General features: G+C 41.1%; 2 protein-coding genes across 3 annotated transcripts in view; both read left to right on the forward strand.

The window, feature by feature from the left end:
• Window positions 1-6,532, forward strand: part of ASB15 (ankyrin repeat and SOCS box containing 15) — a 32,173-nt gene extending 25,641 nt beyond the window's left edge. For both annotated transcript variants that reach the window (XM_057504733.1, XM_036905603.2), the window contains one exon: window positions 4,120-6,532. In XM_057504733.1, coding sequence (XP_057360716.1) covers window positions 4,120-4,292 — 173 coding nt within the window. In that variant the 3' untranslated portion in view covers window positions 4,293-6,532. The remainder of the gene's footprint in view (window positions 1-4,119) is intronic.
• An 11,775-nt stretch (window positions 6,533-18,307) lies between these two features.
• LMOD2 (leiomodin 2) lies at window positions 18,308-26,054 on the forward strand. The gene is made up of 3 exons (XM_036905602.2): window positions 18,308-18,706; window positions 23,850-25,202; window positions 25,689-26,054. The coding sequence occupies exons 1-3, from the start codon at window positions 18,434-18,436 to the stop codon at window positions 25,713-25,715; spliced, it is 1,653 nt and encodes a 550-aa protein (XP_036761497.2). The 5' UTR covers window positions 18,308-18,433; the 3' UTR covers window positions 25,716-26,054.
• The last annotated feature ends 860 nt before the right edge of the window (window positions 26,055-26,914 follow it).

The following is a 26,914-nucleotide window of genomic DNA, read 5'->3' on the forward strand; positions in this document are numbered from 1 at the left end:
TATCTGAAATGTATATACATAAAGCATATCATGAAATCCTCACAGCTTGCAGAGTTAGAAGCTATCATGCTTATTTTTACAAATAAAAAACATGGCTAAAGGCAATTGCAAAGCTATTTGAACTATATGAATCCTTGAAACTGCCCTGTCAGGCCTCCATTTATTAACTGAAATCTACACTGGGAGTAAAATGAGAATCAAGCAGGACAGACACATGAGTGAATTCACATAAAAGTGGGCGTGGGAAGCAGAACCCGAAGCCTCCATGTTTTGGATCATTGCAAGAAGACAACAGCATTAAGGAGCTCTGCAAAGTTAGAAGAGCTCTCTTGAACCCAACATCCTTTTAAAAGTTCAGGAAAACTGAAGCCACATAAAAATGAGCAACAGGAAAGTATCACAGTCAATCTCAAACAAATATAAGAAAAAATAGAAAGAGGAACAATAATTTACCCACAGCCAGTGCAAGCACACCAGACTCAGAATAGATTAAAACTGAAACCTTCTATTTTAAAACAAGGTAAAAGGCATAAGGAAAATGATACAAGAAATGAAAGAATAACACAAGTCAGAATTAGAAAAATTCAGAAATGAGGTAACAGAGCTGAGGAAAGAATTAGAAATAAAAAGAAAAAAAAATTCCAAATATAAAGAGTGACATGAGAACAAGAACTAATAAAGCAATAGATAATACCTTAAAAGAAATAGAAGATGAAATAAAAATTTTAAATAAAATAGAAATGAATGGATAGATAAAAGGATTTGAAAGACAGTGACAGATATGGAAGACAGGCAATGAAGAGTCAAGATATGAATAATAGGATTCTTTGAAAAGGAAAACCAAACTGAGGGAACACAATGAATAAATACAAAAACCTATGTTTCAAGAAAAACTCTCTATAACAAAAAAGAAAGACTTGATACTACAAAATTACAGATTACTATATCCTTTGGACAACTGGGCAAAAAGAACAAGTGATTTATGGGGGAAAAAATGTCAGATTATCTCAGGCAACACCATTCCTCTGACTGCCTTCTGAAGTCTCCACTAATTTGTGAGCTTCAGACAAACCAAAATGGCTGGAGAGATAGTGACATAAGGACTAGTCATGAACATTAACAAAATACCAAAACTAAGTGAGAGGTAAAAGGGAGAAGATAGACTATGTAAAGGTTGAGTGGTCAGATAATGTAGATAAAGACATCTATTTTTAAATGGGGCAAAAATGGGGAGAGCACACACAAAAACATTTTAAAAGATACCAGAAATTATTTTGGTGGTGGAATAATATTAATACTGTTATTCTGAGAATGAAAGATGCATTCAGTGAGTAATTATGGGGTGTTCTAGCTCTATTATTCTTTGTATCCTTAAGAACTGAGATTGTCTGGAGGAAAGGAGATACATATGTAATACAGAAGAGGTTAAAGAAAAATCCTGTTGTCCTGAATTTGACTTGGAAATGTCAATTTGAACTCATAAGCTATTTTACCTTGAAAGGGTGTGTGTGTGTGTGTGTGTGTGTGTGTGTGTGTGTGTGTGTATGTGTGTGTCTACTGACAGGATTTAGAAATAATGACGAACCCAGGAGCAATGAGCACCAGTAGCACTCAGACTGTAGCCTTGAAATACCATTTCCTAGAAAAAGAAATGGATGATTTCAGGTCTGGGAAAGGAAATGTGCAAGATAAGCCTGGAATACCTGGTCATACCAGACTGCAAAGAAACTCTCCAGACTGCCAGAATCACATCAAAAGAATTCAGGGGCCAAGCTCGAAGAGGCTCCCACTCTCCAAAGATGGGATGTTTTATTCTTCGAAAGGATAATTATTTCAGTTAATTGAAACCAATGTATAAATATGATATTTTTTTAAATTGCTCAACTCCAGAGGATAAGAAAATCAATTCATTATCTTAAAAATTGCTAAAAGAAAATATCCAAGCATTTTTCCACCTTCCTGTATGATTTGCACCACTAGTAACCAAAGAGTAGATGAGTAAAAGCATCTGTTTATAAAAATATTCCAAATAATAAATGAAAAAGAAATGACATAATTCGGTATCACTGTTTTGCAGCCCCCCAGCAAGCTAATGCATGTAGTCACTGAGCATCAGCTGTTGCTAATGACACATTATGTGGCCATCGATGAAAGAACACAGCACCAGCTGCAGTTTTGCGAAAGAAATCAAACCTGAGTCTGGTCAAGACTCTGGACCCAGCTATTAATTTGCAGCAAATAGAGGCGGCAGTGGACATGGAACTGCGCCATGAAAATACAGTCAGCAGAGTTCAGGCTCTGGGAAACTACAGGGCATTTTGGTCCTTCAAAGATTAACTGAAAGAAAAAGAAGGGGGTGGAGAGAAGAGTCTGCAGATTAAATGAGACTTAAAGGACATAGTCAAATTTTAAAACAACATCGTCAGTGCTATAATGTAGGAATAGCACAGTTAAATGATGAAGCTCTAAAGGAAGTGATTACTACCAAAGCAGAATAGTGGTTACTTTCAGGGGAGGAAAGGACAAAGATTGGGATGAATGGTGGAGGAAATTCAGGGGTGGCCGAGGAAATTGTGCAATTCCTGAACTGGGAGGTGATTAAAGATGCTCACCAAATAATCACCAACTTTGAGTTATGAAACTACACATGTGTAGTCCTGTCTGTATTTAACCTACAATAAAAAGGTTAAAATGTTTTGGAGGTTGTAAGGGGAAACAACCTGAAGTCTCAGAAAATGTAATTTCCCCAAGGAATAGACATAGAGAATAATAAAGCAAGTATTTGAACCCTTGTTGAACTCACTTCAGATCACTTTCTCCAGTACCACTGCGCTTCCTGTCATAGGCAGAACGGATTTTGCTTCTAGTTGGCAATTAATTATCCATGTATTTTTATTGCAAAAGAATGACCAATTTCTATGACTTTGAAAGAAAATCCAGGTAAGAATAAGACCAGGGTGTTTTTTTTCATGTTTCAGTTATACATTATTGCAACTAGACTGTTGTCAGTTCATTGCTGTGATCATGGTTAACCACTGGATGTCAGGGTTCCTCCAGGTATACGTAAGGCAGTGTATTTGTTAGGGAAAGAAAAATGGTAAATTTTTTTTAAGATGGGTTTATTTTGCCTATTTTGGTAATAGTAATTTTGCCTCCATTTCTGAAAAACATTGTTTTAATTTTTTTTTTAAAAGATCATTTGGTTGCTTATAATCAAATGTAACAGAAATATGATGTCTTTCACTATTGAACTGAATGATAGTTGACGTTATTGAGTGGTGACAATGCCCCACACATTTCTCATACTTTACATGAATTAACTTGTTTGATGTTCAAACAACCCTATGAGGTGGTTCCCATTGTTATCCACATTTCACAGGTCAGTATACTGAGATCACAAAGGTTAAGCAACTTGCCCAAGGTCACATAAATACTAAGTGACAGAGCCAGGATTTTAATCCACGCCAACAGTCCAGAGCCACAGCTAAGTTCCTATGCTCTGCTGCCCTTTCATTAGCTCATATTGCTAGTATAATATATCAGTACTATAATTGTAGTGTAGATAAGGTAAGAGTTGAAAATAAAGACTAGCATCAAGTATTTGAGTAACATTAGTAGATGTTTTTTGTTTTAATATAAAATGTTTAGGTGTTAGACACTGAAACAAGCCTAAGACTGGATCATCACATATGGGATCATTTGTATCAGATGTTTCTTAGGTAATTATTCATCAGAAAGATTGGTAGAAGAGAAAGGAAATAAATGTATCTCTACAATATTCAATTCTAAAGCATAAATAGAAGAAGTGAGCATTTGGTTTCTTAAATCAAGTCCATTCATTCATTTAACATACTCTAGTCGAACACCTGCTACAAGCCAGATTCTCTTCCTGACACAGGGACAGACTAAATGTCTGCCTTCGTGGGATCTTACATTCTAGAAGAATGGTCTGGAATGCTTATTTACAATTTTAATTCCGCTTAAAATTACCATTTGTTAATGTGTGCATACCTGTGTTTCAGAATAACACTATTAATATTATTCTCAAACAGTCTGTATCTAACACATCAATCCACTAATGTTTTTATTTTTGCCTGTGTGTTTTTTCCATCATTCTAGAGAATCCTTGCTCATTAAAGCATTTGTGCCGGTTAAAAATTCGAAGACTTATGGGACTCCAGCGACTCTGCCGACCAGCCTCAATGAAGAAGCTCCATCTACCACCACCCATTCAAAGATACATACTATTTAAAGAGTATGATCTCTATGGACGAGAGCTAAAATTGCCATAATTTAAAAATGGTGTTTTAAAATGTGATTTCTAAAATATTTTGAAACAGGATTCCTTCAGAGAATTTCTTGGAACCATTTTACATCTTTAAATGTATTTAAATCCATTAACAATTTTATGACTGAAACAGTGTGTTCTTACGGGAACACCATATTTTACATCTTTAAAGACCTTTATGAAGAACCACTTTCTCAAACTCACATCTCCAGCCAATTGCTGGCCCTTTGAGAGAAAAAAGCTCTTTCCTGCCTGCAGATTCACACACTGCAATCTGGCTCCTGCTCCCTCTATTATCCCAGATCCTTGACAACTTCCTTGTTGCCAGTCTCAGTGAGCGTTCTCGTCCTTTCAGCTGATTCCTGCAGCACCTGGACTGCTGCCTCCCCTGGTCTGCACGCACCTGCCTCTCGGCTCTCCCCCTGCCTCCCTGACCACTCTGCCTCTGCCAGCCCCTTAGGATGTGCCTTAAGCCCTCTTGTTTTCTTATACTGTGTTCTCTGGGGAATCCATCCATGTCTACGATTTCAATTTTTATCTATATGCTACTGACTGTAAAATTTATATCCAAAGTTCAGCTCCTTCTCTCATCTGCTTGAGACCTATGTAGACATTTGAACACAAAGGCACCTCAAATTCAACATGTCTCAAAATGAACTCACCACCTTCCTCCACACAAAGGCTTCTCCTGCATCCTCTACTCAAAGCCCAGTTTCCCAAGGCATAAGCCTGGACATCAGCCTTGATCATCCCATTTTCCTTACCCAGTATGACAAGTCACCAAATCCTTGGTAAGTTTGTCCCTTTAAGTCGTCTTCTTCTACTCAGTTGTACTGATTCGGCCCTAATTCTAGCTGTTACTCCCTTTTCCTGGGATACTCTGGTGTTTCATAACTGGCCTTCCTCCCACCTGCCTTTCCCCATACAACACACATTCTACACATAACATCCCAGAGGGGTCCTTTACAAATGTAAGGAGAGTTTCACTCCCCTGTTGAAAATAATTTCTACTGCTCTTAGAATAAAGCCCAAAGTTCTCCTGTGGCCATTCATGACCTAATTCCCTGCCTTCCTCCTCAGCCTTCTCTCTTGACTTCTCCCTCTCCTATCTCCTTCAACCCTATCAAACACTTTCAGAACTAAATTTATTCTTTGAACAGTGATTCCCAGACTTTTAGATTTTATGCACCAGTAGTTTTTGATTTGCTTATTTATAAAATAGGGTTGTATATTTTTAAAAATACTTCATCTACTATCATTGTCATTTCATAAAAGAGGGGCCATTTTAATGCCAGAAAATAAGACGGCCTTAAACTCAAATTATTGAAATCGAACGACTTTAGCTTTGAAAGAACAAACTGTCTTCATCTCTCCACTGACGGCTGAAAATTTCATTCTGGCCCAAGAAGTATCTGAGGCCCTTAGTTTGGGAGCCACTATTAGGATAGGCCGTGCCTTCTCGCACCTCAGGGTCTTTGCATTTTCTTCTCCCTCTGCCCGGAATCCTCCTTCCACCTCCTCCCCTTCTCCACCCTTATCCTTCAGGTCTCAGCTTAGCTCTTGCTTCCCCTGGGGTGGGATTCGCCCGCACAGCACATCTGTGGCTGTGACATAGGGGCCTATGTTCTCATCTGCTGGCCCCGCTAGGCTGTTAGTTCTGTGAGGACAGGGTCCGTGTTTGTTTTGTTTTCCAGTGTTTTCTTAGGTCCAAACATATTCCCCAGAGCATAGAGAGAGTTCAACAGTTATTTGTTGAACATATGGAATGAGTGACTGTAATATAAGACCCAGACAAAAATAATCAGTGACCTCATCATTATAAAATGATAGTTTAAATCTCTGAATTGGTTATATAGCCTTAATAAGGTAATTATTTATATTTACTTTTCTATTATCATTTAGATTTTAATAATGTGTTTTTCATATGTTTATTTATCTTTAGAGTTGCTGTACTCTTTCAATAGTAATGCCTCACTGGTTTGTGAAATTTTCAGATTGTATTTAACTTTAGTTACCTTTGAAAGATAAAGAAATACAAAAAAAAACCCTGTACAGTTAGACTTATAGTTTTAACCTCTTGTTTTCCCCAGAGGATATGTTTTTATATAAGTTAAATTGTAATGTATTTAATGCAAACTATAATGCTTTGTGTATAGCATTTCATGATTCCTCTGTTTTTTCAGTTGTGATTAGAATCCATCATCAACTATAAATATTGCTCCAAATAAATAAGACAATAATGAGGATGTAAGTCTGCTATATGATATTCAGAAATTAAATACATTAAAGCATTGACACTTTCTTTCATGTATTTTGTATAAATATAAGTGTTTTCATACATTTATGTGTGTAAATGTATAAATACTCAAGAAATACTTGAATGTAAAGATGTGAATTCACTGCACACGCTGTAGGTTTGAAAGTGGTTTTTCGGTATTTGTGAAACAGGAGAAAAATGTATTCTATGAAATTGAGGCAATTGCTATATCCAAAATGGGTTCAATCTTTTTCTAACTACATTTTGAACTTTCTTAGCAGTGTTTTGAGTGGGCTGGACAGGAAGGGGAGTGATTTTTGTCTGATTAGAACTCTTGTTTCTCCTAGACTACGGCACTTTGTCTTGGAGAGGGCCACGCTGCTTCTAACCAGTGAGACTTAGGTGCCTGTTTAGCTGCTGTGGAAGCGACATGATAGAGTTTTGATGACATCTTCCCATGCTGCCAAGTGTCCACTGCTGTTTTGGTCACCATGGATTTTGCTTTGTGTCATACACAGTGTGTGGGGGGGAGTTGAAAGAAGTGGATCTGACTTCTCATCTGAGCGTGTTTTGTTCAGTTTTTCCATAGGTGATCTTCAGATAGTATTTTTATTTCTGACATAAAGTGATTTCATAATTGAAATTCACACTGAAACTACATGCCTCCTGAAGAGTGTGGTTCAGTCATTTAGTTAGTCACAGAGCATAGTTCCAGGCAACAGGATGACAGTACAGAAGATGTGGAAATGATCCTATAAATGCCATACAGCAACTAGTCATAGGCCACACTCCCTTTGATGCAGGCTTTTGAAAAACCAGTATATATGGGTTGGACAGCATGGAAACTACAAAAAAGACAGAGTCTTTTATGACACAGAGATCACATATAAGCCTTGTCATTGACCTTTCACCACACATTCCTATCCAGATTTTGGTTTCAAGACACATTACTCTCATGTATACAGTCACTTTCCAAATTAGAAATTGTATAGGACACAAAAGAACTCTAAGTTGCTTCAAGTTACTTATGGTTTAAAATGAAACACTACATGCACATAATCCATACTTGCATACATATAGTCCATGTATACATATATATGACTACATACATATAACATACATAAATACATACCTTATAGTGTGGCATTTTAGTGATGCCATATAATGCAGTAGGTAAGAACACATACTTTGCAGTCAAAGAGACCTAACCAGGCTCCATCAATTATCAGCTGCTTAATTTTGAACAAGACATTAGATAAGTGTACAAACACTACATCTAACTTAGAGCAAGTGCAAGTGAAACTCAAGCTCTCGTTATTATAATACAGTGACAGTGGCAGTCACTGTCACAGAAGGGCAGAAGTGAAGAACCTTGGCCTTATGGTACAATGATTGGCATGCTTAGATATGAAAATGTGAAAAATAACATGAGAGGTCTATAAGGCATCTCACTGTCATCCATGAATACTTTGAGAAAATTCATGGAATGAAAACAGCAGAGAACTGTTCCAAGCACATAAAAGCCCACATCTGCTTTTGCTTAGTAAAACCCTGTTCTTCAGTTGTTGAAAAGGGAAGAAAGGACTTCTCAGGAGAGAAGATGTGTAGAAGGAATAGACTTACTTGACCTCAGTGACCTGTGTTATGTAAGCTTGGGGAATACTAGAGATGTCTGGGGATTTGCTGTTTTTGGAAGGAGACAGTCTAGTAATTTGAATCTGGGCACTGGGAGCGCCTGAGTTCTAATGTTGGACTGGCCAGCAATTCCGTGAGAGGCCCTTGACGGGTACTCACATTCTGTGCTTTAGATTCCAGTAAACCGGGAACAGCATATCTCTTGTCTTGGAAGCATTCCATCCCGGATCTCCCAGTGAGATTAAAGATAAAACTTCTTAGAAGCGGCCCATAGTATTTATAAAATAGAAGGTGTGGAGAGCCCTTTTGTGATAGTCACCTTAGGATTGACTGGTTGTGAGCCACCAGTATCCAGTTCTTTCTGTCTGAAGCAAAATCTTCACTGGCTGCTTAAGGAACCTATTTTTTATGCTTTGTGAAAGTCAAATAATTAAACATAGCATTCAGTGGTTAACAATTATATTCCTGAATGTCTGAAGACCTCTAAAAATCTAGCTACCCCATAGTTTAATATTATTTCAATGAGGTGACAGTTGTAATGACCTTGAACCAGAGGGTAGTATTTTGTTTGGGTTTGACTCACTGAAAGCCTCTTAGGCTGAGCTCAACTTGAAGGTGAAGGTCTTGCCCTTCACCATCTGTGGGTTGGAGGATGCCCTGACTAAATCTTAATTTTAGTGAGTCCAACTTCCTACAGTGATTCTAGATTGTATGAAGACCCTCTCTTCATTTTTAATTCAGTTTAGTTCATTTTAATTCCATTTAACTTCATTTCTAGTGCATTTTAGTACATTCTAGAAAGACAATGCCAATAGTAATGCCTTTCATTTGTCCTGTGTCTTACAGTCCACAAAGCATTCCCCATACATCATCTCACTTGATTCTTTCAACTACTTTAGAAGTAGAGCAAGGCAGGGCTTAATTACCTCCACTCTATAGATAAGGAAACCAATCATACTATTAACTAAGGTAGCAAATGCCAGAGCTAGCACTGACTGGGACTCCTGACTCCAAACCTCAACCTCTTTCCACCTCCTCACTTCTCACTCAGATCAGGATTTCATTTAGATTGTTCATAATAGCCAAAAAAATGGAAACAATTCAAACGTCCATCAGATGGTGAATGGATAAACACAATATGGCATCTCTATACAATGAACACTACCCTATGCTATGACAAGGATGAATCTCAAAACACATTAAGTTTAGTGAAAAAAGTCAGACACAAAAGGACATTATTGTATGATTCCATTTATATAAAATAGAAAGAAAACAGATTAGTGGTTTCCTGGGCTGGGGGTCAGGAACAAAGGCTGACTGCAGTGGGGCACAGGGATCTTTTTGGAGTTCTTATATTGTACTGTGGTGATAGTTGCACAACTTGGTAAATTTACTAGAAATAGTCATTGAATTTTACCCTTCTAGTGGGTGAATTTTATGGTATGTAAATTAATCTGAAAACAAAAGTGTAGGAGGAGCTTCTCTCTCACTGACAGGTGATGCTGTTAACAAGCTCACTGAGGAGGCCCAGCTAAACAACGGAATCATCTTGCTCCAGGGAAAGCACTTGGTTCTTGTGCTAGCAGCGCATGATTTATTTGTTTTGCTCTGCTGATAAGACTGTTCACAGCAGATGACCCAGCTTCAAGGGCAGCACAATGCTTGCTGCCTTTGCTAATCTCACAGGCCTTCAACCCAGACAAATTCAGCTGGCTCTGCCAACTTGTGACATTGTCATGCTGGTTGTGCTAGAACTTTCCCACTTTTATTATTATTATTATTATTATTATTATTATTTACAAGACACACAAAAACATGCAGATTGGAGAGATACAAGGGAAGTTTTCCTGTTCTCTTAAGAGTGTGAATTGGCAAGGAATCATGCTGCCAGGGGGATGGGGCTTTTGTAGCACCCTTGAAAACTTGCTCTGAGTCCCTGAGTGTGCAGTGGAAAGGGGAACATGGGAAGCTGGGGAAAGCCTTGGAAAACAAATGCCAGAGGAAAAAGAGAGAAAGCAAACACTTAAAAGGCCATGGACCTCAAGGACACAGGGAACCATGCAAGTAAAGGTCAAGTGAGGAACTCTGGGTCTGTGTGAAAAGACAGTGCCTTCAATTTTTATAATAAAGTTGCAAATGGAAAAACTCAGTAACCAGACACCAGCTCTTGAGCACCAGCTGTCCCATTACTGAGCACACCGTGTCCCCATATTCCTGTGTTTTGACACTGAATGTACCTTTCTAGCCCTTCTTCCCAGCAGGAGGTCAGCTTTTCTACCCTTTAAGGTACCACATCCCTGAATGACGTGGAGTTTTCTGCAGTGACGGTTGTCGTGAACCAGAGGACATCGCTATTCCAGGGAAAAGATCCATGTCTTGGGGGCTGGCTCTCCACACCATTCTTCCTAATACCACAGTGAGCACAACTGCCCAAAGCCATAATATCAAAGCTGAGGTTATAACTGCACTAGTTGCTGAAATGAAAGAAAACCTCAGGCCTTCCAGCACACCCTAAGTAACATGTCCTGTACTAGAACTTCATCTGATATATATCAAATCCGCTCCCCATTTCTCAAGTGGAAGTCCATATTCATGATCTGGGGTGTAAGATGAAAATCCTGATGATGAAGCTCAGCTTCTCTTTTCTGGCTTTTGGATTTTTTCTGGAAATCATTTTGTCTTTGCAGTTTTAACACTGTCTGTTTACCTCTTCAAGTGCTTGTGGACTCATTCTTACATGTTTGAACTAGTTCAACAAAAGCTAATTGAACCTATTATACATAAGGCAAAGCAGTAGATACTCCATTAAAAATCCTTTCGTCCCATCTGTGTTTCATTTTGGTAGGTTTTGAAATGAACTAGTAAATCTCAATATGAGAAGCAGCTTGGACTTACGGAACATGGCTGTAATGATCTCTCCCTAGTTGGGCATACTTACAGATATTTTAACTGCTCAGAACCTCAGAACCTATTTTCATCCTTTGTGAAATAGAGGGAATAGCATCTGTTTCATCAAGTGTTGCCTCAGACACAGTAAAGTGGTAGCTATACACAATTATTAAGTGAATATCATATTGCTAGGTTAGACTGTTGGGCACATGGTATGTAAAAGCATTTTGTAAACTCTAAACCTTATACAACTGCAAGATATTTTTATAAATAACTCTAGTAGTTTTAAATTTGGCTCTTGCTCACCTCCACAAGCTGGCATAGCTCAGAGGGCTGTCTGACTGCCAAGCCTGAGAATGAAGGCTTGACAAGGGAATCGCCAGTCTCATCTGATCCCTGTGGCCTGTTGGGTTGTTCTCTGTGTAGAGCCTGACCTTTGCCTGACATTCCCCCTGGGAGCCTCTCTCCAGCTCTCTGAGAAGCTCCCAGCAGACAGATGGAGTGAAGCCGGAAGCTTAACTTCCTTACGGGTCATTACATTTATTGAGCAGCCTCATGACAAACTAGCTGTAGGAAAAGCTGAAAACCCAAATCTTTCTATGTAAGTTGGGAACATGTTAGATCTAGATCAGGAAGCAATCCTGCACCTGTACAGGGAGAGAGATTAGATAAGCCTTAAGAAAAAAAAAAAAAAGAAGGCAGGGGTAGAGGGAAGGGGACGGTTAGGGGCAGCCACTTAACAGTAGATAGACCCTTGTCATTTGTTTTTAAGGATTTGTTTCAAGTCATTCAAGCAAGCATCATTTGTTTCAAGAGGATTTCATTTTCCAGTTTTGCAAATGACACAATAGAGTGTGATTTCTGTGCTTCCTCATCAGCAAATTGAGGGCAGTTTAAATAAGAAAGGCATCCATGAAATAAACAAGAACATCATCATGAGATATGAACACTGAGGGGCCAGTGGGCTCCTTCCTTAGATAGGGGGTCACACGAGAGGCAGATGGGCCCTGCAGCAAGGGCTTCTAGGCCCTCTGAGTACTGGGGTTCCCCAAAGTAGTGGAGTGCTGGGGGTTGGATGCTGGAGAGTGGAGAAGCCAGGGGACAAATAGGTGGCATTTTTCTATAAGCATTTCTGGGAAACTGAGTAAGGAGATCTGAGAAGAAAGAAGCTCAAATCATCTAAGATCTAGTAGTTTGTCATGATTCAAATACTGTTTTAAATACAGTCTCACTTTCATAACTCATTTTCATTTATAATTTTATATTATTATTCTTAAAAGGGCCCCCCAAACCATATAATCTTCAGGCTCTGTAAGACATGGATCTACCCCTGCCTGTACTGCAGTTCATCTGGCTGGTTTTGTTTTTCCCAAATACTACTTGAACTCTAATAACTAAGCTAGGCTTTGGGGATGGCGCATGGGGTAGGCATGGCCCGTCGCCTGGAGGACATGCCTTCTTGCCAAGACCAGTTCCAATCAAGCAATCCCCAGTGGGATGCTGTGCAGAATGGAGATTGGTGGGAGCTGGGAAGACTAAGCTGGCTAAGGCACGGGGAGAGCTGTCCTCGGGAGCATTACTTCAGTCCTGAGCAAAGTAGAAGACGCAAAGGCATTCAGGGCAAAGGGAGAGAGTGGGCAGTGGCTCGGGAACAAACAAGTGTGGAGAGTTCAGAAGCCCAGTGAGACTCAGGGGCGAGAGTTGGATGAAGTGATCGGAGCTGAAGCTGTAAAGGTGGGCAGGGCCTAATCCAGGAGGGGCCGGAGGGCCTGATTCAAGGTTCAGCCTGCACCGCAATGGGAGCCTTCAAGGGTTTTGGGCACACAATGTTCCAATGAGATTTGTGTTTTTCAAAAGTTACTCTGGCTCTATTGTGGACAAGGGAAAATGTCAGCCATCCAAGATAATGAGGACAGCAGCTGAGACTCGAGCTGAGACAAGGGGACCAATCGAAAGGAATTCAAGAGCTGTTCAAAATACAGGAGTTCAGGCCGTGCAACAGACGAGAATGATGCTGGTGAGAGAAGGAGCCAAAGGTGACACACAGGTTCCAGCCCCTGAGTGGATGGGGATCCCGTCTTCAGAAGTGCGGAACCAGGGCTTGTGGTGGGGAAGGCGGGAAGCAGGAAATGAACATACTGGTCTGGGGCAGGTTGAGATGTAAGTGCCAGTGAGACGCCCAGATGGAGATTTTCTAGGTAGTTTCATGAAACATTCTTGAGCTTGAGGACATAAATTGTAGCTCGGTAAAATGACATGTCACTGCAAACCTTGGTCCTTTGGGGTCCTTTCAAATCACTGAAATGACACATATTAAATCTGTGACTGACAAGGGCCTATTGTAGAATAAAGCAGAGGAGCAGAGGAAATGAGATTATTAAATATATTCATTTAAGACATTCATTTAACTCTTATGGTTATAAATAGGAATGCCTATATGAACATTTTAAAATAGGAACAGATCCTGAAAGTACCAAATCTTTACTGAAATTTGGGGGTTATTAAAGAGAACAAAGAAACGTTTGGAAGGGCCTCTCAACACTTCTAAACAGTAAGAGCCTGAAGTCCTTAAGCCACAAGGAAGGTCAGGCACCGTCAGGCAGAGGTGGTCTCCGGCCAGACAGAACGTTAGGCTGAAGCAGTTATCACAAGTGTGGTTAGGACGTCTCATCACTGCCTATAAACACTATATATTCAAGCAGTAGCAGGACTGGTATTGCTGAGTTCTAGAGGAGTTAATGACTTTTGCTGCATTTCCCTATCAGGACACCTGCCGGAATCAGCAGTTGCCTGTATTTAAGAAGGCAAACTATGGCTGTGGATAGCGGCTGTGAGATAACGCCAGGGATTTCCACTTAACCCTAGGTGACAATAAAGTCCCAAACTCCTAGATATGGCCCTGCTAATAAAAAATTTTCAACATCTACATGCATCTACCATGTACCAGACGTGATACTGGTGGCTGCAAAAAAAAAAGGGGGGGGGGATTGAGAGGCAAGATATCAAAGCATATTCTATTTGAAATAGTACATGAACAAGGGTCAGTTTTTGCCCATCTCCACCCACTCCCGACCCCTATGACAATACGCCTGCTTTTGTTTTGTTTTCTTCCCCCTGTGTGTTTGCTCAGAGGTTGCTGTTGCTCCCTGGAAAGCTCTTCCTGGGCTTCTGGGCCTCCTGTAACTCCTCCCACGTGGGCTGAGCTGCTGCTGCTTCTGGTCTCCGCGTTTCCCTTCGCTTTGGCACCTTGGCCGCGCGGCCCCTGCCCTGTGTCACTGTCAGCTGCCTGCCTCTCTCCCAGGCGTGTGAGCTCCAGAGGGCAGGGGCTAGATCAATTTCTATTTTTCTGTCCACACAGCAGGTATTTCATGAATGTGTGTTGAATAAACAAACAAATAATAGTATTTCCAAGAGGAAACAATTAAAAAAAGATGGGTGAAAGAGAAAACAGTTCCCACTAAAAAGGGAGTTGACAGTATACTGGGAAATAGTGGTATCTGATTATGAATCAAGAACCATGAAAACAATTCTCCCCAAAATGGAGTTTGTTTTTTTCAATAAAAGATGCTAATCTTTGCAAGGCTTGCAGTATTACTGACTCTAAAAGCAATTCCACTCAAAAAAACAATGTGGTCAAGTAAAAATCCCAAATTAGAAAATGCTGATGCTGGGAACACATATGATGGGATTTTTTTACCTCAGAGCAGACAAAGCTGCAAGAAAAATCTAAATTATTCATCATACTTAAGTCTGGCCAGGATCAGGTGGTGATGTTTCATCGGTTAGCAGAATTTCACCCAGTGGAGTTGAAGTTTGTGAAGAATAAAGGGGGAACTAAGATCATCTATGAGCTGTGATTATTATCATAATTGGAGTAATTTATGACATATACTAGGATATCTAAATGACGATTTTTCTTAAGGTAGTGTCTCTCTTGAGGAGCCATAATTTTTTTTTTCAGTGATGCTGCCATAGAGAAAAACACTTTGTGTCCTCTTCCAAAGTCATTTCCAGTCATTCCTAGGCCACCCAAGATTTGGGAGAAGAAATTCACATGAGACTATGTTTATTCTGGGTTGTTGCAATGAGAAAACTGAAATCTATGGGATGATTTTTCAAGATATCAGTTTCAGTACAACAAAAAGAATTTTCCAATGATTTGAGCCCTCCAAAAAGGCAATGAACTTTTTGGTAATGTGCAACATGCACTAAAGTCATCCAAGCAAACATTAGCTGACTCCTTATTTAATGTGACTGTAATCTGCATGCATCAAGCCCTTACTTCTCCAGGTCTGTGTTCAATGTCACCATTTTACAAAGATCTTTCCTACATGAACTATTGTCCCAATAATTTTTCTTTCTTCCCTCTTACCCTGCTCTACTTCTTTCCGTAGAGCTTTTCTCTGATATGTCCTGTATTTACTTGTTTATTTATATATATTTTCTGTCTTTCCCAACTAGAATATAAGCTCCATGATGGGGGGAGTTATGTTGGTTTTCTTCACTAACTCCAGCTCCTTACTTAGAATCTGGCATGTGGTACATGTTCAATAAGTTGTCAAATAGAAACAATATTAAAGTGTTACAGAAATATTACAAACATGAGAAAGAGAAAGAATTCCAAAAACCTAGGTATTTTTTGTACTTGATTATAGATCCCCAAATCTGCACAGTGGTCAACATACCATATATGCTCAACACATAATTGCTGAAGAAAGGAACCTGTGCTATCATTTTCATGTATTTTCTTCTCATCTTTTTTGTTTTTCAAAAAACACACACGTTTTCACATATTGCAATCACCATTCATCTTTTTTACCTAAAATATCATTATACAGCTGAATAACTCACTCATCTTATTCACCAAATTTGGCTAAAACAATTTGATGTTATTTCAAAAAAAATCAAGCTGATTTTCATATAAAAAATTACATTTTGGCACTGAGGTTACACAAAGGTTTATGAAAAAACAATGAACTCATCATTTCTAATTTCATAATCATCTCTCTCATTAGTATCACTGGAAGGAGTCGTAGTTATTTTTGGAAGCAGAATACCATAATGAGTTAAGATCATAATAGCCAAAACATTCTTGCAAAGGAAAAAAATTGGAGGACTTACCTTTTCTGATTTTGATAGGTACTACAAAGCTATAGTAATTAAGACCATGTGGTATTGGCACAAGAAAATGGACATAAGACATCTACAGAACAGAATTAAGTGTCCATAAATAAACCCTTACATAGTGCCAAATAAATTTTTCACAAAGGCACCAAAGCAATTCAACAGAGGAAAACAGTCTTTTCAAAAAAGGACACTAGACAATTGGATGGATCTCTACATACAGAAAAAGATTAATTTAAACTCTTGCCTCACACATATGTAAATAGTAAGTCAAATGGGTAGTAGACCTAAATATAAAAACCTAAAACTCTAAACTCTTAGAAGAAAACAGAGGAGCAATTCTCACTGACTTTGGGTTAGGGAAAGATTTCTTAGGTATAGCACCAGAAGCTCAAAAGTAGAAGGAAAAATTGATAAACAGGACTTCATCAAAATTGAAAACACTCATTCTTCAAAAGACACTAATAGACAATCTACTGAATGGGAGAAAATATCTGCAAATCATACATAGATAAAGTCCAGAATATATAAAGTATGCTTACAACCCAATAGTAAGAAGACAACCCAATTTAAAAATGAGTGTAAGAGTTGAATAAATATTTTATAAAAGTAGATAATAACATGGCCAATAAATACATGAAATGATGCTCACCATTATTAGTTACTAGTGGAATGAAAATTAAAACTACAAAGAGATACGATTTCACACCCACTGAAATGGCTATAATTGAGAAAGACAAGAAATAAGAAACTAGGATGAGGAGCAAGTGGAACTTTCAAACATTGATGGGAATGTAAACTGGTGCAGCCATTTTGAAAAATGTTTTGACAGTTTCTTGAAAAGTCAAATGTAAATTTCCCATATAACTTAGCAATTCCACTACTACATATCTATCCAAGAGAAATGAGAATGTATGGCCACGCCAAACTTGCATGTAAGTGTTCATAACAGTATTATTTATTATTACCTGAACCTGAAAACAAGCCAAAAATATTCACCAAATAACTGAATGTATAAACAAAATATCACATATTATGTGTTTATTGATAAATGTATATTTCTGTGCATATATATTTCATAAATATTTATATTATCTGTATGCTAAAATGATATATTTTTGTAATCTTGTAAACTATATATATTTTTAATTACATTTATAAGAAAGGGGCTTGTGTATTTTTTTTCAAATTAGCACTTCTTCAGTTTCCAGCCTAGATGCAAATCTGGGTTCAAATTTTTGCTCTACCACCACTTAGCTCTGTGGCTCTGGACTAATTACTTTACCCTCTCTGAGTCTGTACTAGCAAAATATGGGTAGTAATATACAACTTACAGGATTGTAGGGTTAAATGAGATAAAACATAAAATGCTTAGTGCTAGGCTGTCACAGTGTCTGTTCTTAACAAATCATAACCAGTATTATTGTTTGTCTTTTTGGAGTTTTATCCACTAATCTAGTAGTTTACTCTTAGTTGAGGAGAAGGAAGCCATTTAGTGCAATGGAAAAGCCCCTTCTGCACTTCCAGCTGTCCGACCAAATTTTTCACTTAACTTCTCAGAGCTTTGGTTGCCAAAATCTGCAAAGGAGGATAATGTCAGTCATCTCACAGGACTTGGTATGATTAGGAATATTTGATTAAAGTGCTTTGTAAATTGCAAGACACAATAAAAATAAAAGTGTGCTATATTATTACAGCCTTCTGTTTGCAGCAATGCCACCCACAATATGTTTTTAGGAGAACCCGAATAACTTCTTATACAGCGATGTATAGTCATTTCTCAACCTCTGAGGTTATAATGAAAGAATCTTTTCATGGCCATGGTGGTGGTAGCGAGCCATTTTCAGAATAAAGTTGTATTCTCCTGTGGTTTGACTACAAAGTAAGGACAGTGGTTGCTCCCTATCTGAAATTCTCTCTGTCCTCATGAGCTATCAGTCTCAGCTAAATATGTCCCTGGCCAGTATGTTAATCATCCCCACTGGTTCTGAGACCTCCTTCCACCGCCGATGTGACATTCTTTGTGTTCAAATGTCTAGCTGACGTCTGATGCTTAAAACAGCCTCTGCTTTCACCCCTCTCTGCACTGTCACAGCCTGTATCGCACTCTTAAAAGGCTATCGCAGCCACTCCCAGCACCAGTTGCTGACCAGCCTGCCCACTGGCCTCCCCACCCTGCTTCTGGCGGCCCTGAATGCCTGCTTCTCCAAGCTCCTTGGGGGTCTGACAAAGCAGGGACCATGTCCACCTTTGGCTACAGGAGAGGACTTAGCAAATATGAATCCATCGATGAGGACGAGCTCCTTGCTTCCTTGTCAGCTGAGGAGCTGAAAGAACTAGAAAGGGAGTTGGAAGACCTTGAACCTGACCACAACCTTCCCGTGGGGCTAAGGCAAAAGAGTCTGACTGAGAAAACCCCCACGGGGACATTCAGCCGAGAGGCACTGATGGCCTATTGGGAAAAGGAGTCCCAGAAACTCTTGGAGAAGGAGAGGCTGGGGGAGTGTGGACAGGTAGGCGCTCAGGATTTTTTCCTTGGCTACTCTCACCCCCATCCCTTACCCAGAGACCTTTTTTCGCTAACTTTTCAGCCGTCATCACGTTTCTTTTCTTACAAACTATTTGTACCTGTTGCTGAAAAATTTCTCAGGATGAAATAGTCATGTAACTCCCATGGCCACCCCAGTGAAACACAATATGTAAAATTCTTAGCTGGGGCTCTCTGATTGAGTAAAGATGCGATCTTCAAGAGGGACATAATTCACAAGGCATGGGTTAGATGTTTTGCCAAACACAAGTCTAATTTGAATGAGAAGTTGCTAATGTGGCATCATACCTATTTCTGACATAATATATATATTACAGTTAAGTATATTTATTTTCTTCTGTAAGACAAAAGTGGGTACTCTGGTTTCTTTGACTGTGATGATGGCTACAGTAAAAATGATTTTTTTTCCCAACATCAAAAAGTGTGGGGCAGTGGGAAGTACGTGGGACTGAGTCAGAGGACCTTATTTCTAGTCCCTGCACTGTTCCTTAGTCATTGGACCTTGAAGAGATAGTCACTTCTGAAGGGTTCTCTTTCCCATCTGTCTCTTGAGGATACAGTGTTTCTTTTTGTGAATCAAGACCCTCTTTGAGATTTGTATAAGTTCCAGGCCTTCTCCTTAAGAAAATGCACACAGGCTTGTGCATACATGCACAGATCTTTACAGAGTATCTCAAAATAATGACCCACATGCTGAAACTTATCTGAGGGCCCAGGTGAAGCATGCCTGCCGAGATGATCTCTTAAGATTTCTTCCTACTTTAAAATGGCAATTCTGAGGCCAGGAAATGTGCTTATGTTAGAGGTCAGGTCCATTCTATTTCCAGTAAATAGTACTTAGAATTTGTCAAATGAGTCATTAACAGAAGTAAATTCAAAAGACTGTCCTCTGGAAAAACAATGAGCATGTTAATATAACAAATGACTGAATTTATGGAAGAACACAGTTCAGGAGCAATAGTTTAAAACCTCTGTGCTCCCCTTGAATCATCCAAAATCAAAATGGCCTGAAGCCAATGGCAAGAGTCCCACGGTACTATTCTAGGCGCTGTTAGATGATCTTGATGATAGGGTATGTGGGCCACGTTTGTAGCAAGATATGTGTAAGCTTTGTCCATGTCAATCATCGCAGGAAGGGTCACTGGGATCAGGCCAGGGTCTTCCCAGGCCACGGTGGCTGCCTGCATCAAGGGGCGGAAGGGGACGTGAGAAGGAAGGACACAGGATTGGGCTGGTCAGTCCCTCCACCAACATGATTTCTAGAGGTCTTTTTTTTTTCCTGATGTGGGACTGTGTGTCAAAAATCTGTTGATGTATATGAGATATGACATTTTATTATAGTTCTTAAAGAATTTCCTTCATAAAAAGATTTCAACCACCTCAGAATAGCCAGGAGAAATAGCACAGCAGCAATAACCCAACAAAGGTATTTTAAAGTCATAAGGTCATGAGATCAGTGGGAAACAAAGGCCAAAGCCTGTGTCAGGTGTGATGAGCACCACCGATCCTGCCAAGGGCTTATCAGCTCAATTAGAGGCCTGCTGTGTTGAATGTTGATTCCTTTCCCTGCTAGTTAACTTCTCTCCCACTGCATTCTCCCTGTGGGCCAGCTGGCTCTGGAGTCCCAAGGAGTGCTGAGTGGAAGCTTGCCCCTGGATGGTGTAAATCCATTCCCCGCTGCAAGGAAAAGCTCAAAGGAGCTGATGGGTGGGGGTCGGGGGAGGATGGTGGCATAAGTGAAGAGAAGCACAGTGCGCCGTGAGATGGAGGTGGGGGTCTTGGCTGTCAGGCTCCCGGCTCTGTAAAGGCTTACGAGAATAATGCTCAATGCTTTAGATTTCCCAGGGGCCTTGGAGACCCAAGCACCTAGCTCCCCTAGCCTGACTACATGTGGGTCTCAGGTGTAGGTGCCAATGCATTCACTCAGTTATTTCATTGAATTCTTACCTTCTGCACGTGAGAATTGAGACTAGGAGAGGTTAAGAAGCTTATTTGAAGTTAACAGCTTCTAAGTAGTGCTGATGTTCAAATTAAGGTCTGCTGGCACAAAGACCTCGGTTCTCAAAATGTGGGAGCCCAGCCCGACAGCAGCACAGAGGCATTCCTAAAGCCACTCGCCCCAGGGCTCCCCCACACCTGCTGGATGAGACCCTCTGGGAATGGGCCTGCTAGACCCCCAGAGGTCTATGGACTGGTCTAAAGTCAACTAGCTCTTTATGGGTAGACCCAGAACCAGAACCGAGAACCAGCCTCTTGCCTTCTTGGCCGTGTAATGGTGCCAAGGGCGAGATCAGAAGACGTGGTTGGCCCCCCATTTATCGTTGCCTTATTTACCTCCTAGGAGTCCCAACATTGGCCTTTCCTCTACTCAGCCCTTATCACCTCACACCTCCTGGGCCCATCCCCATCTTCCCACCCTGTTCTCACAAGATCAGGGTAACTCTGGGGCAGTGGCCAATAGGAGGTCTGGAGCAGTCAGTCCAAATGCCAGGATAATTTAGGCAGTAGGCAGAGATTGTTTTTTATGCCCTCCTACCTCTCTCTCTAGATACATTTCTCCCTGCTGGTATTCTTTGCCTAGATGCCCCCCAGCTGGGGAACTAACCATCTCAGATTGTCCAGGACTATCTAGATTAAAAAAAAAAAAAATCCTGCATCCTGGGAAACCCTTCTGTCCTAGGCGAACCAGGACAGAGGTCACCTTATCCCCACCCAGCCCTGTCACTACTCTTCTCCTAGGCCTCGTCCTGACTCTTCAGCAGCTGTCAGCCAATGTCAGTTCAGATCTATACAGTAAATAAATATTTATTGGACCTTTACTACGTGCTTAGTACTGTGCTATGTGAGCCAAACAACCATCCCTGGCCTCACCCAGCTAATGGTGTTTTTGGGGAAAATGGTAAACAAGTAATTAAAATAGGCACTTTACAGGGAGAGTATGATGTCAAAGAAACACTCCACAAGGATGATAGAAAGGTTTGGGGAGGGAGGGACGTTTAGATGCTGGATAGCAGTCTCAGACATTCTGTCTCCAGGCACATTTTGAGGAAAATGTCTCTTGTGGAGAGAGCCTTAAAGGTCTTTTAAAAACGAAAAGGGAGAAAATGTAATGGTGGCATGAAAAGCTGTATATGGATTTTGAGATGCCTAGGCCTCTTTCCTCCAAAGACTGACACATTACACACATGCATGCATGCACACACACATACGCACTCACACATTCTGCTGACATGAACTAGAATTATAAGAAAATAATTATGCACAGCAGTTTGAACTGAGGTGGGAGTGAGGAGAAGCTACCCTAAAATTCTTCCCTTCCTTCAGTTAATCCATCTGCCTCACTGCTGGGCATCTGAGGCTCCTTCTCTCTCCTCCTGCTGCCAAACTCTTCTGCTCATGTTTTTGGGTTGGGACTTGTAGTCATTTGCCACCAAACATCTGTTTCTCTCTCTCTCTGTCTCTCTCTCTCTCTGTCTCTCTCTCTCTCTCTCTCTCTCACACACACACACACAGTATCCCTCTGCCTCCAGCTCCTGCAGAAGTGAGTAAATTAAGACTGGGACAAGCCACCCATCCCTGGAGTGGCTGACCCCTTCCCCAGGCCAACCCTTGGTGCCTGCCACTCCAAACAGGTGGGTAACTGGAGGCTATTTTGCAATAGCAACCAGGCAAACAAACCTGAGGACAAGCGCAGTGTTTCCTAAAGTATTTCCACATGCCTCAGGCAGCAGATTCCCTGGTGGTGGTGGTGGTGGTGGGTGTTGCAATGTAGAGGGAATAATCAAGGCTTTGGAGACAGGAGGGCCTGGGGTGCTTTAAAGAGAAAGGACTAAAGAGACAGCATCAGGGAAAATCAGACTCTATCATCAATTTCCAGATTTCTTTTTTTTTAATCAGGAAAGATAGCAAGAAAAGGAGAAAGAAGAGCTCAGTTGGGCTTCTAGGGACAGCAAGCCTAGAAAACAGGGAGAGACAGTACAATGCAACTATTTGCCTGAAGGTCCTTCATGATTGATATGTAGTAAATAATCTAAAAGCATCAGGCTGAGGCACTGGCCTGCTTTGGTTTTCTGCTCTTCTCCCCTGTTCCACCTTAAGGTTGGAATCTAGTTAGAGCCAAGGGCGGTGGTTACCTTTCCCACCCATATCTTCTTCAGTCTGTCTCCTTGAAACCTGTGCTGGAGTGAGATTTCAAGATGATTCGATGAAAAGTATGACCTGAAATTTTCTTTTTTTGCATGGAGCTGGGCCTTGACCTTCAGCTGCCCTGCCCTGCAGCCCTGCCCCGCCAGCTTCCCTTCCCCCACAGGCGTGGCTGCTCTCAGGTGCAGGGGGCCAGGCTCCATCCCCAAGGCAGAGAAGACTTAGAGGAGCAACGACACCTGTGTCCCTGCCTCCACTGAGACAGCCTGGGACAGAGCCCTCAGCTGTTGTCACATCTGCTGCTGGAGGCAAATTGGGGGAATAATTTTTCAACATTAAAAACAGGAAGCCCTTAACAGGTTGCATATTTTTATCATCATTTGTTGTTTGGGAAAGAGAAATACAGAGGGACAGAGGGGTGACTCCAGAAAGGAGGGTTGGATTTGCTGAATTGTAAGTAGACTACGAAGCAAGCCATTCAGAATGAAGCAGCTGAGAGAATGAAAACTTTATCAAGGGTTTCCCAAAACTGAAGTTCTGACTTATTGGTTGAAACTGACCAAGTGATAATAAAATTTAATGTGAAAAATTGAATCCTAGATATTTATCCTGCAGAAAACAGAAGAAATATTTGTTTAAAGAAGTTGAAAATTATGCAGTGAATTGTTTACTCGTGGTCTTGGGAACTAGAGAGACCAGAGCAGGAAGTGAGTTTTCCTTAGGTTCTTTTGTATTACTTGCCCTGTGCCACTTGCTCTTTTTTTATCGATTGACATATCACATTGACATGTCATTGTCATATTAATTGGCATATAACATTGTATTCGTTTTAGACGGACAAGCAAGTAATTCCATACATGTGCATACTGCAAAACCATGCATTACTTTTTTTAAGTTAAAAAAAATAGTTAAAATATTAGCTTAAAAATGACAAACTTCATGATGATGCCATGCATGCTCTTTAGGTTGCAGAAGAAGACAAAGAGGGGAGTGAGGAAGAGCTTATCTTCACTGAGAGTAACAGTGAGGTCTCCGAGGACGTGTACACGGAGGAGGAGGACGGGGACGAGGAGGACGACGATGACCAGGACGACGACGACGACAAAGAAGAAGAGGAAGAAGAAGGCAGTGAGAACGGTATTAACGGAACTGTAAATTACGGTGGCGTCACTTCTGAGACCTCGAAGCCGAAGACGTTTACGAGTCAAATGGAAAACATCACGCTGACCAACGGCCACGGCGCAAGGAACACGGAGTCGCCGACGGCCACCCACCCCTGCGGAAATCCTACGGTGATCGAGGAGGTTCTGGAAAAGATCCGAAACAACGACCCCGACACCACAGAGGTCAATCTGAACAATATCGAGAACATCACGTCGCAGACCCTCGCCCGCTTCGCCGAGGCGCTCAGGGGCAACACGGTGGTGAGGGCCTTCAGCCTGGCCAACACGCGCGCCGACGACAGCGCGGCCACGGCCATCGCGGACATGCTGCGGGCCAACCGGTGCATCGTCAGCATCAACGTCGAGTCCAACTTCATCACCGGCAAGGGGATCCTGGCCATCATGCGGGCCCTGCAGCACAACACCGTGCTCACCGAGCTGCGCTTCCACAACCAGCGGCACATCATGGGCAGCCAGGTGGAGATGGAGATCGTCAAGCTGCTGCGGGAGAACACCACGCTGCTGAGGCTGGGCTACCATTTTGAGCTCCCAGGACCAAGAATGAGCATGACGAGCCTCTTGACGAGAAACATGGATAAGCAGAGGCAGAAGCGGATGCAGGAGCAGAAGCAGCAAGAGGGATATGACGGGGGATCCAACCTTAGGACCAAAGTCTGGCAGAGGGGGACTCCTGGCTCTTCACCGTATGCATCTCCCAGGCACTCCCCCTGGTCCTCCCCGAAAATCCCCAAGAAAGTCCAGACAGCGGGGAGCCGGCCGCAGTCTCCCGTGGTCCCACCTCCACCCCCGCCCCCGCCCCCGCCGCCTCCTCCTCCTGCCCCACAAAAGCTGCCACCGCCCCCTCCGCCGCCACCTCCTCCACTCCCAGAGAAAAAGCTCATCACCCGCAACATTGCAGAAGTCATCAAGCAACAGGAGAGTGCCCAGCGGGCATTGCAAAACGGACAGAAAAAGAAAAAAGGGAAAAAGGGTAAGAAACGACCAAACAATATCCTAAAGGAAATTAAAAATTCCTTGCGGTCAGTGCAAGAGAAGAAAGCGGAAGAAGGTTCTCGACCCTCTACTCCGCTGAGGTCAGCTCATGACAATCTCATGGAAGCGATTCGGGGAAGCAGTATAAGACAGCTAAGGCGGGTAAGTAACTCACAAGACGACTTTCGTAACTGGGTCTGTTTCCATGGCACAATGGAACTGAAGTCAGCTCTCAAAATACTTTTTAGTTTTTTAAATATTATAGTGTGCAAGAGCAAGCATACCAAGTTTGGAACATCAGGGCAGGTCACCGGTGAGCGCAGTTCCATCTGAGAGGTGTGCCTGGGCCACCTGCACAGACCTGGAAGGCACAGGCCCCTTTTAAGACACTCCAACCTATAAATATCCTGACTTCCTTAATAAGAAAATCAGGGATTATAATCTACATTCCAAAAACAGATTCACTTGCCAAAAATTTTACCACAGAATTGCAAGTGATTTAAAACCTAATTTATGATATGAAATTTGAATATTACACAGCAGTAATCAATCTGTATGTGAGTTCTTCTCAGAGAACACTGCCAGAGACTTAAGATATTTTTCACTTTATCTTCTGTTTTACTGAAAGAAATTCCCCTATTTTTGTAGGTGGAAGTTCCAGAAGCTCTGCGATAAAAACACGATTTTTAGAAGAGGATGCCGAATTATTCAGTGATATTAAATAAGACGCGTTGTGAGACGTTTCTAAAATACTTTCTTCAATTTGAAATGTTCCTTGACTTTGCAAATAGCCTCACCTGTTAATTCCAAGGAGAATTTTAAGAAACAATCAGCATGTTTCTTCTGTAAATATGAAAATAAACTTCTTTTTCTATGTTATGAGACTTGTATTGGCAAGAAGTAGTTTATTTTAAAGATGCTCTCCTATCTCTGGGTGTGTTAGCAACTGATTTGTAGTGAGTTAATGAGAGGTCCTGTTATTTTTGTAATCCCAATAAATTTGGATTGAGGTTTTTTTGTGTTTTTTTTTTAAACAAACTAATGTATTTTTGTGTTTGTGTGTGAGTGGATACTCACATCTGTCAGGTGTGTATGTAACATTACTAAATATTAAAAACATTACATTCTCCCACAAAAAACACTTGGGTCTTAGCATTTTCCTTTCTTCATTTTCTCACATCCAAGAAAATATGATCAAATCTCTTTCTAAAGGTCTGGAATCAAAAACTTTCTTAAAAGTCTTTTTGATAGTGAGATAAAAACCATGCAAAAGCCCGGAAAGTGGTCATTATCATTCTAGATGCATGGATGTTAGACCCAATGTGAGACCAGCCCTCTCACATTCCCATAAGGCTGATAGGTGCCCACAAGTCAATTCAGTCCATTATAATTAAAGTGAACTACAACTACTTAGGGAAGAAAGCAAAAATGCAAGAAAGTCTCTTGGGGAGAGGAGGTAGTGCTTATCAGAATGCCTGGAAGATAAGCCACCTGAATTCACAGCTATCTCATGGCCGATACTAAAGATTCACCCTTCAAGTGTCCTTTTGAATTCTCCTTGGATGAGCCTTCGCCCAGTGGGACTCAGCTTTTCCTGTGCCCTGCACCAATGGTGATGTCCACATCCTCAACACACTTCCAGGGTCAAGGGCACATGCATTTGCAATCCCCAGCTATCATTTTACCCCACCCCCTCTCACTCCAGGAAGATCTGAAATCACGTAAGAGAAAGGCATATCAGAGGTTACCTTCATTCCATGCCGCTGCCCCGCTCCAGTTTATGAAAGCTATCATCTCCTCTAAAGTCCTTTGTATTAACGATGATTAGCAATGTTTACTCAAGAAGAACCCTCCTGAGGGCTCCTGTGGCCCAC

Source organism: Manis pentadactyla, chromosome 7 (genome assembly GCF_030020395.1).
Source record: "Manis pentadactyla isolate mManPen7 chromosome 7, mManPen7.hap1, whole genome shotgun sequence".
Lineage (NCBI taxonomy): Eukaryota > Metazoa > Chordata > Mammalia > Pholidota > Manidae > Manis > Manis pentadactyla.